A 13,266-nucleotide genomic window follows, 5' to 3' on the forward strand; every position below is an offset into this window, starting at 1 on the left:
CGTGATGGTGACGAAACTCAGGGATCCTACTACGTCGAGCTTCCCGACGGTCGTCTGCAGACTGTCAAGTATTTCGTCAATGGAGACTCAGGCTACGTGGCTGAGGTCAACCATGAAGATACCTCCTCAGCCGAGTCAGTTGAGTCTTACGAGAGGCCAAGATACCGGTACTCCTCAGACTCCAACGAATCCAAATAAGATGATGATTGAGGACCAAGAAATGAATGTATTTATTATCTATTTAAGCTTCTATTCCATCAATAAAATGAGTTTTGTGCAATAATCTTTTGAGTATCTTTTCCCCTTGTTAGTGAACCTTCATCTCATATCATATAGCAATACAAGAATTAGTCTAAATAACTGTCTATGATATGCATTGAGAGTGTTACTGAAGGCAATGAATAATTTGTTTGAAGAAAAAAAGGTGGTGCATAGAGGCTTAGGAGCATAGAAGGAGTTTATATAATAAGACTCCTCAGCAAATTTAATCTTTCTCTTCCTGTCTGTCTACATATACATACATACATGCATACATACATACATATATATATATATATATATATATATATATATATATATATATATATATATATATATATATATATACATATATATATATATATATATGTATATATATATATATATATATATATATATAAATATATATATATATATATATATATATATATATATATATATATATATATATATATATATATATATATATATATATACAGCAGATGAGGGTGACAAAGCTATGAATTCAGGAAGTGGCTAAGGTGTAAGAATTGCTCATAGAATTATCAATGAAATCTCTATGGGGGTAAAGAAGAAGAGTATACCCATTAAAAAGAGAGATGGATCTGTCACATCAACAGAAGATGAAGAAAGACAACGTTGGATGGAACACTTTAGAGAGGTTATGAATAAGAGATATGAAATTTGTTTGATATACCTGAAGCTGATGAAGACCTTGATATGACCATGAATGAATTCAATGTGTTTGAAGTCGAAGCTATCCTAAAAAAACTAAGGAGAGGGAAATCCCCTGGATACGATGGAATAGCTGCCGAGATAATATTGGCTGAAAATGAAGTGACTCCCGGAATACTTACAAGATCATTTTGTGGGATGTGGCATGAAGAGGCAAACCCTTATGAATGGGTGTTGGGAGTGTTGGTGAAAATGCGCCCCCCCCCCCCAAAAAAAAAGGAGACCTGACTGATTGGAATAATTACAGAGGCATAGCACTTACGACAGTCGTTATCAAAATATATAGTATGCTTATTCTAAAGAGACTAGAGAGTAAGATTGATGAAAGCCTGAGAGATGAAAAAGTGGGATTGAGAAAAGATAAAAGTTGCACTGACCAAATTTCTATTTTGAGATATGTACAGCAATACGTAGAATATAAAAATACAATTTTTATGTCATTTGTGGACTATGAAAAGTCCTTTGATAGTGTGGTCGCCAATTTTATGGAGAGTCCTGCATTATTATGGAATTCCTCCTAAATATGTAAATTTTATTAAGTCAGTTCATGAACAAAGCAAGTCGAAAGTTAATGTTAATGGAGTCTTATCAAATGAACTTCCAGTGAACACGGGAGTACTCCAAGGAAATGTGTTGTCACCTATGTTGTTTATCTTCATCATGGATTTTGTAATGAGTAGAACAGTCGGAGATAGTGGAAAAGGATTGGACTGGATTGGTGATAGGAATTTAGCAGACCTAGAGTATGTCGATGATGCTGTCCTTATTAGCAGAACATCAAAGGATTTGCAATGCTTACCTACCAGAATGCATGAATTATCACACGAGGTTAGGCTGAAGATAAATAGAAGAAAGACAGAAATAATCGGAACGGAGTAAGCAATTGAAAATGAAATATTGGAATAAGAAAGTATTAATGAGCTAGAATCATTTAAGTATTTATGAACTATAATTTCGAATTTCTTTAGAATTAATTTAGTGAAAGATTGAAAAAAGCAAATCAGACAATGGCTAGGTTAAGTAAAATTAGGAAATCAAATCGCCTGAAATTACATATAAAAATCAGACAATATATTAGTTTAGTGAGATCGGTGTTACTCTATGGACATGAGTTATTGTATGAAAATTAATGAATCTCCAATAGATTTAGTAGATTTGAGAACAAAGTCCTCAGAAGGGTATTGTGAGTTAAATGGCAGGAGAGAATTAGAAATGAAAATATTAAAGAGATTACTCGAGTGACATATGCGGATGAGACCATGATGAGAGGTAGATGGAGATGGTTTGTGCATGATTTTCGCACTCCCAAAGAAAGATTAGTTCACCAAATGTTCAGCTGGGGTCCACAAGGCAATAGGAGAGTTAATAGACCCAGGCCTACATGGATGAGTAGTATGAAGAGCGAAGTAGGAGATGATAAGGAAAAGTATTGAATTAAAAGCTGAAGATAGAGACGACTGGTGAAATCTAACTGACGCCACTTGTGTCAATAGGGTTAGGAGGAGAGGATGATGATGATGATGATAATGATATATTTATCTATATATATATATATATATATATATATATATATATATATATATATATATATATATACATATGTATATATATATATATATATATATATATATATATATATATATATATATATATATATATATATGAATATATATACACACAAATATTTATATATGTATATATATATATGTATATATATACATATATATATATATATATATATATATATATATATATATATATATATATATATATATATATATATGATATACGTATATACAAACACAAACACATGCAGATACACACACACACATATATGTATATACATATATATATATATATATATATATATATATATATATATATATATATGTATACATATATATATATATATATATATATATATAATTATATATATATATATATATATATATATAATTATATATATATATATATATATATATATATATATATATATATATATATATATATATATATATGTTAATCGAAACCACGCCAATAATACCACGTATTCAGCAGGAAAATTATGTATGCGGTATTTTTAATGAGCGTAGTATGAAGTTAGTGGAGTTTCAAATAAATTCTATTTTACTCTCATTACTTATGTCATCACACTAAACGCAATTTATAGTGTAAATAAGTAGATGAACATATTATCCATTTATTGGGAGTCTTTCAACAACTCTGCAATCTCAACTTTCATATCCCCTCTGCCATCTTTCGTCAACCTTAAGAAATCTTCCAGACTCCAGAACCCTCTTTTTTGAAGGTCAGGTAACCACGCCTTCCAATCAGTGAGTATATATTCGGTAGCTCACTAGGATAAGACACATACCATCACAGGTACTTCATCTTTCAACATGAACGCAAAGGTGAGAGAAAGAGTGGCATTATAAGTTCTAGAAGTTTCTAGTAATTTTTCACTATTGATTAAGTCTGTTTTGACCAGATATGAATTATCATAATTATAAAGCCCTTAAGAAATTTAAGGTTTATAGTCATAGTACTTACAGATTATATGTGTTTTAGTATAGTGATGTACTCAGTAAATAACACTGATTTTTTCTAAAGGTTATTCTCGTGGTCTTGGGCCTCGCTGCCATGGTGGCTGCTGACAGCAGCGAATCCTTCGAATATGCTCCAAGGAGAAGGGTGAGTCATAAATCTTTATAATTAGTCAGCTGTCTTTTTACATGAAATAAAACCATAATAATGAAGATTTTCTTAATCGCAAGTAAAGTGAATCAATAACTGATCTCTTCAAACCTTCAAGGCTTCATCTGAGGAATCCTATGAATCCAGCGAAGCTCGTTACAGCTTCAACTGGGCTGTGGACCACGACCCTTCCAGCAACGAATTCGGACACCAGGAAAGCCGTGACGGTGACGAAACTCAGGGATCCTACTACGTCGAGCTTCCCGACGGTCGTCTGCAGACTGTCAAGTATTTCGTCAATGGAGACTCAGGCTACGTGGCTGAGGTCAACCATGAAGATACCTCCTCAGCCGAGTCAGTTGAGTCTTACGAGAGGCCAAGATACCGGTACTCCTCCGACTCCAACGAATCCAAATAAGTTGATGATTGAGGACCAAGAAATGAATGTATTTATTATCTATTTAAGCTTCTATTCCATTAATAAAATGAGTTTTGTGCAATAATATTTTGAGCATCTTTTCCCCTTGTTACTTAACCTTTATTTCCTATCATATAGCAATATAAAAATAGGTCTGAACAACTATCTATGATATGCATTGAGAGTGTTACTGAAGACAATAAAGGATTTGTTTGAAGAAAAAAAAGTGGTGCAGAGGAGCTGAAGAGTATAAAAAGATTTTTTTTTACTAAGACTGTTCATAAGGGTTCTCAGTAATTTCTACTTTCTTTTCTCTCTCTCACAGTCTAGAAAGGAGAAGAAAACGCTACATGATAATACAAGCATGTAAACAAATCGAAGGAATTACTGAAAACATCATGGAGCTAAAAATATCAGAAAGAGCAAGCCGAGGTAGATTAATAGGGCCCAAAACTATACCAGGAAAACTTAGGATGGCACACAGGATATTAATCCACTACCCACCAGCATCGATAATGCAGCGACTATTTAATGTTCTGCCAGCTCATCTAAGAAACATATCAGGAGTGAGCGTAGATGTGTTTAAGAATAAGCTTGATAAACACCTAAGATGCATCCCAGACCATCCAAGACTGGAAGATGCAAAATGCACCGGAATATGCAGAAGCAACTCTCTGGTGGATATACGAGGTGCCTCACACTGAGGGACCTGGGGGAACCCAAACATAGAATAAGGCAATAAGATAAGGCTCTCTCTCTCTCTCTCTCTCTCTCTCTCTCTCTCTCTCTCTCTCTCTCTCTCTCTCTCTATCTCTCTCTCTCTCTCTCTCTCTCTCTCTCTCTCAATATATATATATATATATATATATATATATATATATATATATATATATAAATATGTATATATTTATATATACATATACATATATATATATGTATATATATACATATATATATATATATATATATATATATATATATATATATATATATATATATATATATATATATATATATACATATATGTAAAGCAGATGAGGCTGACAAAGCTATGAATTCAGGAATTGGTTATGGTGTAAGAATTGGTCATAGAATTAATAATGAAATCTCTATGGGATTAAAGGAGAAGAAGAGTATACTCATAAAAAAGAGAGATGGATCAGTTATAACAACAGAAGATGAAGAAAGATAACGTTGGATGGAACACTTTAGTGAGGTTATGAATGGGAGATATGAAGGGACTAATGTGATTGATATAACTGAAGCTAATGAAGACCTTGATTCGCCCGTGAATGAATTCAGTGTGTTTGGAGTTGAAGCTATCCTAAAAAAAAACTAAGGAGATGGAAAGCCCCTGGATATAATGGGATAACTACCGAGACGATGCTGGCCTAAAATGAAGTGACTCCAAGAGTACTTACAAGATTATTTTGTAGAATGTGGCATGAAGAGGCAAAACCTGATGAATGGGAGTTAGGAGTGTTGGTGAAAATGGCCAAAAAAAGGAGACCTGACTGATTGCAATTATTATAGAGGCATAGAACTTACGCCAGTTGTTATTAAAATATATAATATGCTCATTTTAAAGAGACTAGAGAGAAAGATGGATGAAAAGCTGAGAGATAAAAAAGTGGCATTTAGAAAAGTTAGAAGTTGCACTGACCAAATTTTCATTTTGAGACATGTACAGCAATGCGTAGAATATAGAAATCCCCTTCTGATGGCATTTGTGGACTATGAAAAATCCTTTGATAGTGTGCACCGACTAATTTTATGGAGAGTCCTGCATTATTATGGAATTCCTCCTAAATATGTAAATTTTATTAAGTCTGTTCATAAACAAAGCAAGTTGAAAGTTAATGTTAATGGAGTCTTACCAAATAAATTTCCAATGAACACCGGAGTACTCCAAGGGAATGTGTTGTCACTTATGTTGCTTATCTTCTTCATAGAATTAGTAAAGTGTTGAACAGTCGGAGATGGTGGAGAAGGATTGGACTGGATTGGTGATAGGAATTTAGCAGACCTAGAATATGTCAATGATGCTGTTCTTGTCAGCATAACACCAAAGGATTTGCAATGCTTACTTGCCAGAATGCATGAAATACCACACGAGGTTAGGCTGAAGATAAATAGAAGAAAGACAGAGATGATGGGAACGGAGTATGCAATGGAAGATGAAATATCATTGTAAGGAAAAGGAATTAATGAGCTAGAATCATTTAAGTAATTGGGAACTATGATCTCCAATACAGGGTCTTTAGAATTAGACTTTAGTGAAAGATTGAATAAAACCAATCAGACAATGGCTAGGTTAAGTAAAATTTGGAAATCAAATCGCCTGATATTACATATAAAAATCAGACAATATATTAGTTTAGTGAGATCGGTGTTACTATATGGACATGAGTCAAGGTATGGCAATGAATCAATCTCCAAAGGATTTAGAAGATTTGAGAACAAAGCCCTCAGAAGGATATTGTGAGTTAAATGGCAAGACAAGATTAAACATGAAATTATAGAAGAGATTAATCGATTAGCATATGTGGATGAGATCAATATGGGTAAATAGAGACGGTTTGGGTATGTTTTTCACACTCCCAAAGAGAGATTAGTCCACCAAACGTTCAGCTGGGCTTAACAAGGCACTAGCAGAGTTGGAAGACCCAGGACTACATGGCTGAGGACTAAGAAGAGCGAAGTCGGAGATGATGACTGGAGAAGTATTGAATTTAAAGCTCAAGGTAGATATGACTGGCAAAATTTGCGTCAATAGGCATAGGAAGAAAAGAAGATGAGGATGATGATGATTATATATATATATATATATATATATATATATATATATATATATATATATATATATATATATATATATATATGTATACATATATATATATATATATATATATATATATATATATATTTATATATATATATATATATATATATATATATATATATATATATATATATATATATATATATATATATATATATATATATATACAGTATATATATATTGATCCAAACCACGCTAATAATATGACGTATTCATCACGAAAATAATGCATGCTGTATTTATATTGAGCATAGTATAATGTTAGTAGAGTTTCAAATAAATTATATTTTACTCTCAATAATTATGTCATCACACTAAACGCAAACGCAATATATCGTGTAAATAAATAGATAAATATATTATCCATTTATTGGGAGTCTTTCAACAATTCTGTAATCTCAACTTTCATATCCCCTCTGCCATCTTTCGTCAACCTCAAGAAATCTTCCAGACTCCAGAACCCTCTTTTTTGAAGGTCAGGTAACCACGCCTTCCAATCAATGAGTATATATTCGGTAGCTCACTAGGATAAGACACATACCATCACAGGTACTTCATCCTTCAACATGAACGCAAAGGTGAGAGAAATAGTGGCATTATAAGTTCTAGAAATTTCTAGTAATCTTTCACTATTGACTAGTTCTGTTTTGCCAAGATATGAATTATCAAAATTATAAAACTTTTAAGAAATTTAAGTTTTTAAGTCTTGGTACGTACAGATTATGTGTTTGAGTACTGTGATGTACTCAGTAAATAACAATTATTTTTTTTTCTAAAGGTTATTCTCGTGGTCTTGGGCCTCGTTGCCATGGTGGCTGCTGACAGCAGTGAATCCTTCGAATATTCTCCAAGGAGAAGGGTGAGTCATAGATCCTAGTATTTAGTCAGCTGTCTTTTTACATAAAATAAAACTACAATAATGAAGATTTTCTTAATCGCAAGTAAAGTGAATCAATAACTGATATCTTCGTATCTTCCAGGCTTCATCTGAGGAGTCATTTGAATCCGGCGAAGCCAAGTACAGCTTCAACTGGGCTGTGGACCACGACCCTTCCAGCAACGAATTCGGACACCAGGAAAGCCGTGACGGTGACGAAACTCAGGGATCCTACTACGTCGAGCTTCCCGACGGTCGTCTGCAGACTGTCAAGTATTTCGTCAATGGAGACTCAGGCTACGTGGCTGAGGTCAACCATGAAGATACCTCCTCAGCCGAGTCAGTCGAGTCTTACGAGAGGCCAAGATACCGTTACTCCTCAGACTCCAACGAGTCCAAATAAGATGATGATTTGAGGACCAAGAAATGAATGTATTTATTATCTATTTAAGCTTCTATTCCATCAATAAAATGAGTTTTGTGCAATAATCTTTTGAGTATTTTTTTCCCTTGTTAGTGAACCTTCATCTCATATCATATAGCAATACAAGAATTAGTCTAAATAACTATCTATGATATGCATTGAGAGTGTTACCGAAGGCAATGAATAATTTGTTTGAAGAAAAAAAGGTGGTGCATAGAGGCTTAGGTGCATAGAAGGAGTTTATTTAATAAGACTCTTCAGCAAATTTAATCTTTCTCTTTCTGTCTGTCTACATATACATACACACATACACACACGCATATATATATATATATATATATATATATATATATATATATATATATATATATATATATATATATATATATATATATATATATGTGTGTGTGTGTGTATATATATCCATCCATCCATATACCAAGGCACTTCCCCTAATTTTGGGGGGTAGCCGACACCAACAATGAAACAAAACAAAAAGGGGACCTCTACTCTCTACGTTCCTTCAGCCTAACCAGGGACTCAACCGAGTTCAGCTGGTACTGCTAGGGTGCCACAGCCCAACCTCCCACATTATCCACCACAGATGAAGCTTCATTATGCTGAATCCCCTACTGCTGCTACCTCCGCGGTCATCTAAGGCACCGGAGGAAGCAGCAGAGCAGCAGGGCCTACTGGAACTGCGTCACAATCGCTCGCCATTCATTCCTATTTCTAGCACGCTCTCTTGCCTCTCTCACATCTATCCTCCTATCACCCAGAGCTTTCTTCACACCATCCATCCACCCAAACCTTGGCCTTCCTCTTGTACTTCTCCCATCAACTCTTGCATTCATCACCTTCTTTAGCAGACAACCATTCTCCATTCTCTCAACATGGCCAAACCACCTCAACACATTTATATCCACTCTAGCCGCTAACTCATTTCTTACACCCGTTCTCTCCCTCACCACTTCGTTCCTAACCCTATCTACTCGAGATACACCAGCCATACTCCTTAGACACTTCATCTCAAACATTCAATTTCTGTCTCTCCATCGCTTTCATTCCCCACAACTCCGATCCATACATCACAGTTGGTACAATCACTTTCTCATATAGAACTCTCTTTTCATTCATGCCCAACCCTCTATTTTTTACTACTACCTTAACTGCCCCCAACACTTTGCAACCTTCATTCACTCTCTGACGTACATCTGCTTCCACTCCACCATTTGCTGCAACAACAGACCCCAAGTACTTAAACTGATCCACCTCCTCAAGTAACTCTCCATTCAACATGACATTCAACCTTGCACCACCTTCCCTTCTCGTACATCTCATAACCTTACTCTTACCCACATTAACTCTCAACTTCCTTCTCTCACACACCCTTCCAAATTCTGTCACTAGTCGGTCAAGCTTCTCTTCTGTGTCTGCTACCAGTACAGTATCATCCGCAAACAACAACTGATTTACCTCCCATTCATGGTCATTCTCGCCTACCAGTTTTAATCCTCGTCCAAGCACTCGACCATTCACCTCTCTCACCACTCCATCAACATACAAGTTAAACAACCACGGTGACATCACACATCCCTGTCTCAGCCCCACTCTCACCGGAAACCAATCACTCACTTCATTCCCTATTCTAACACATGCTTTACTACCTTTGTAGAAACTTTTCACTGCTTGCAACAACCTTCCACCAACTCCATATAACCTCATCACATTCCACATTGCTTCCCTATCAACTCTATCATATGCTTTCTCCAGATCCATAAACGCAACATACACCTCCTTACCTTTTGCTAAATATTTCTCGCATATCTGCCTAACTGTAAAAATCTGATTCATACAACCCCTACCTCTTCTAAAACCACCCTGTACTTCCAAGATTGCATTCTCTGTTTTATCCTTAATCCTATTAATCAATACTCTACCATACACTTTTCCAACTACACTCAACAAACTAATACCTCTTGAATTACAACACTCATGCACATCTCCCTTACCCTTATATAGTGGTACAATACATGCACAAACCCAATCCACTGGTACCATTGATAACACAAAACACATATTAAACAATCTCACCAACCATTCAAGTACAGTCACACCCCCTTCCTTCAACATCTCAGCTTTCACACCATCCATACCATATGCTTTTCCTACTCTCGTTTCATCTAGTGCTCTCCTCACTTCCTCTATTGTAATCTCGCTCTCATTCTCATCTCCCATCACTGGCACCTCAACACCTGGAACAGCAATTATATCAGCCTCCCTATTAACCTCAACATTCAGCAAACTTTCAAAATATTCCGCCTACCTTTTCCTTGCCTCCTCTCCTTTTAACAACCTTCCATTTCCATCTTTCACTGTCTCTTCAATTCTTACGCCAGCCTTCCTTACTCTCTTCACTTCTTTCCAAAACTTCTTCTTATTCTCTTCATATGACTGACCCAATCCCTGACCCCACCTCAGGTCAGCTGCCCTCTTTGCCTCTCGTACCTTGCGCTTTACTTCCACCTTTTTCTCTCTATATTTTTCATACTTCTCTATACTATTACTCTGCAGCCATTCTTCAAAAGCCCTCTTTTTCTCCTCCACTTTTACCTTCACTCCTTCATTCCACCATTCACTGCCCTTCCTCATGCTGCCTCCAACAACCTTCTTGCCACATACATCACTTGCAAAAAATTTTCTTTTACTAACTTCCACTCCTCCTCTAAATTACGTGTTTCTTTTACTCTCACCTCGTCATATGCCATTTTCAACCTTTCCTGATATTTACTTTTTACCCCCGGTTTTATTAGCTCTTCAACCCTCACTACCTCCCTTTTACATCCACCTACTCTATTCCCCCACTCTTTTGCTACAACTAATTTTCCTTCCACCAAAAAATGATCAGACATACCGTTAGCCATACCCCTAAACACGTGCACGTCTTTCAAGCTTCCAAACATTCTTTTAGTTATCAACACATAATCCATTAATGCCCTTTCTACTACTCTTCCATTTGCCACTCTTACCCATGTATACTTATTTTTATCTTTCTTTTTAAAGAAGCTAGCACTTATTACCATCTCTTGTTCAACACACATATCTACCAGTCTCTCACCACTCTCATTTTCACCTGGTACGCCATACTTCCCAATGACACCTTCTACCTCTCCAGCACCCACTCTAGCATTTAAGTCACCCATAACAACTACATAATTCCTTCTACCCAGTCCTTCTACACACCTGGTTAATTCATTCCAGAACTCATTCCGCTCTTCTTCACTTTTCTCACTACCTGGCCCATACACACTGACAAACGCCCAACATTCCCTACCCAACCTAACCCTTACCCACATTAACCTAGATGATATCTCCTTCCATTCCACTACTTTACCTGTCATCCATTCACTCAGCAATAACGCCACACCCTCTCTTACTCTTCCCCTTTCAATCCCAGACACTCTACCAGACATTTCACCAAACATCACTTCACCCTTTCCTTTCATCTTTGTCTCACACAAGGCCAATACATCCATCCTTCTACTTCTAAACATACTTTCAATCTCACATCTTTTACTCTCTATCGTACTACATCCACGCACATTCAAACACCCCAAAACTAGAGTGCGGGGAGCAGTCACTCTCCCCCAGCTCCATCTCTTTGTCGATGTCTCGTAGGAACTTTATACAGGAGAGGGGGTTCCCAGCCCCCTCGTCCCGTCCCTTTTAGTCGCCTCGTACGACACGCAGGGATAACGTTGGCGCTATTCTAATTTTTATATGTGTGTGTGTGTGTATATTCACAATGGGTATACAATGGGTATTGGACGAGTAAAAAACATCAGTTATAATTTATCAACCTACAAGATGAACGTATAAATCTATTTCTGAAGTATTAAAAAAAATGACAATTCAGTAGAGAAAAAACGATTAAAGTTTCAAGAAATATACTGGTTCAGGGACACAATTGCGTTGTTGAATCAAAACACTCAACCTCTGAAAGAGATTATTATTAAGAGACTGCCATTTTCTTATGATAGAGAAAGATTGGATGAGCAAATAGAATCCAATTGTTTGCCAATAGTCCTCAGATCCCCAACTAAGTTTAAGAATTTATGGCAGTTTCCGCATACAGGTTCTGACTTCTCTGCATATGAGCAGTACTAGGACATAACATATTAGGATGGAGTCAGGATAGGTGAGGGCATTGGACCTGCAACCGCACTCCAAAATATTTTGCACCTAAATGGAATGCGAACGCATTCTGAATTCACCCTAACGAGTAACAAGATACACGTATATTAGAAACTGAATTGACCGCTAAACATTTTAAGGAAAACCTAATCTTTACTCAAGGAATTACATGAGAGAATTGAAGACGGTATATGGATGGTATATACCATAGAAACTTTTGAATGCTTCACACTGTTCCATTGTCAACATCCGGGTCTTAGCAAGTCTTGAAGAATGACAATGTTAACCGTATACCTTTACCCCTAACACTTCAATCACTTTTATCCGTTCTCGGCTGAGTCAACTGGTGGACAGCCGGTTGGATCAAACCATGGACTTTGAAAACGCGATTCCAAAGCTCTATGATTTATTAATTTAATAATATGTACCGTTGTTTTTTTATCAGCTAATATAATTAACGCTGGGTTATGTTAGTGTAGGGACCAGTGTTTTTTCGATCAGCTAAGTTAATCAACGTTGGGTCACGCCATTATATGAACTGTTTTTTTTTTCTATCAGCTAAGTTGATCAATATCAGGTCAGGTCAGTATATGGACCGTTGTTTTTTCGATATATCAGGTCTGGTCAGTATATAGACTTGTTTTTTTTTTATCCGTTAAGTTAATCAACGTAAGGTTAGGTCAGTATATGGACCGTTGTTTTTTTCGATATATCAGGTCTGGTCAGTATATAGACTTGTTTTTTTTTTATCCGTTAAGTTAATCAACGTAAGGTTAGGTCAGTATATGGACCGTTGTTTTTTCGATCTATCAGGTCAGGTCAGT

General features: G+C 35.9%; 3 protein-coding genes across 3 annotated transcripts in view; all 3 read left to right on the plus strand.

The window, feature by feature from the left end:
* Positions 1-284, plus strand: part of LOC137623793 (pupal cuticle protein Edg-84A-like) — an 813-nt gene extending 529 nt beyond the window's left edge. Inside the window, exon 3 of the mRNA XM_068354608.1 lies at positions 1-284. This exon is cut by the window's left edge and continues 102 nt beyond it. Coding sequence (XP_068210709.1) covers positions 1-198 — 198 coding nt within the window. The 3' untranslated portion in view covers positions 199-284.
* Positions 285-3,339: 3,055 nt separating this feature from the next.
* On the plus strand, positions 3,340-4,190 carry LOC137623798 (pupal cuticle protein Edg-84A-like). The gene is made up of 3 exons (XM_068354611.1): positions 3,340-3,404; positions 3,604-3,684; positions 3,806-4,190. Exons 1-3 carry the CDS (start codon positions 3,393-3,395, stop codon positions 4,103-4,105), a joined length of 393 nt encoding a protein of 130 aa, XP_068210712.1. The 5' UTR covers positions 3,340-3,392; the 3' UTR covers positions 4,106-4,190.
* A 3,286-nt stretch (positions 4,191-7,476) lies between these two features.
* LOC137623799 (pro-resilin-like) lies at positions 7,477-8,313 on the plus strand. The gene is made up of 3 exons (XM_068354612.1): positions 7,477-7,525; positions 7,726-7,806; positions 7,928-8,313. The coding sequence occupies exons 1-3, from the start codon at positions 7,514-7,516 to the stop codon at positions 8,225-8,227; spliced, it is 393 nt and encodes a 130-aa protein (XP_068210713.1). The 5' UTR covers positions 7,477-7,513; the 3' UTR covers positions 8,228-8,313.
* Positions 8,314-13,266: the final 4,953 nt, after the last annotated feature.

This window comes from Palaemon carinicauda, chromosome 30 (assembly GCF_036898095.1).
Source record: "Palaemon carinicauda isolate YSFRI2023 chromosome 30, ASM3689809v2, whole genome shotgun sequence".
NCBI classification, from domain to species: Eukaryota; Metazoa; Arthropoda; class Malacostraca; order Decapoda; family Palaemonidae; genus Palaemon; species Palaemon carinicauda.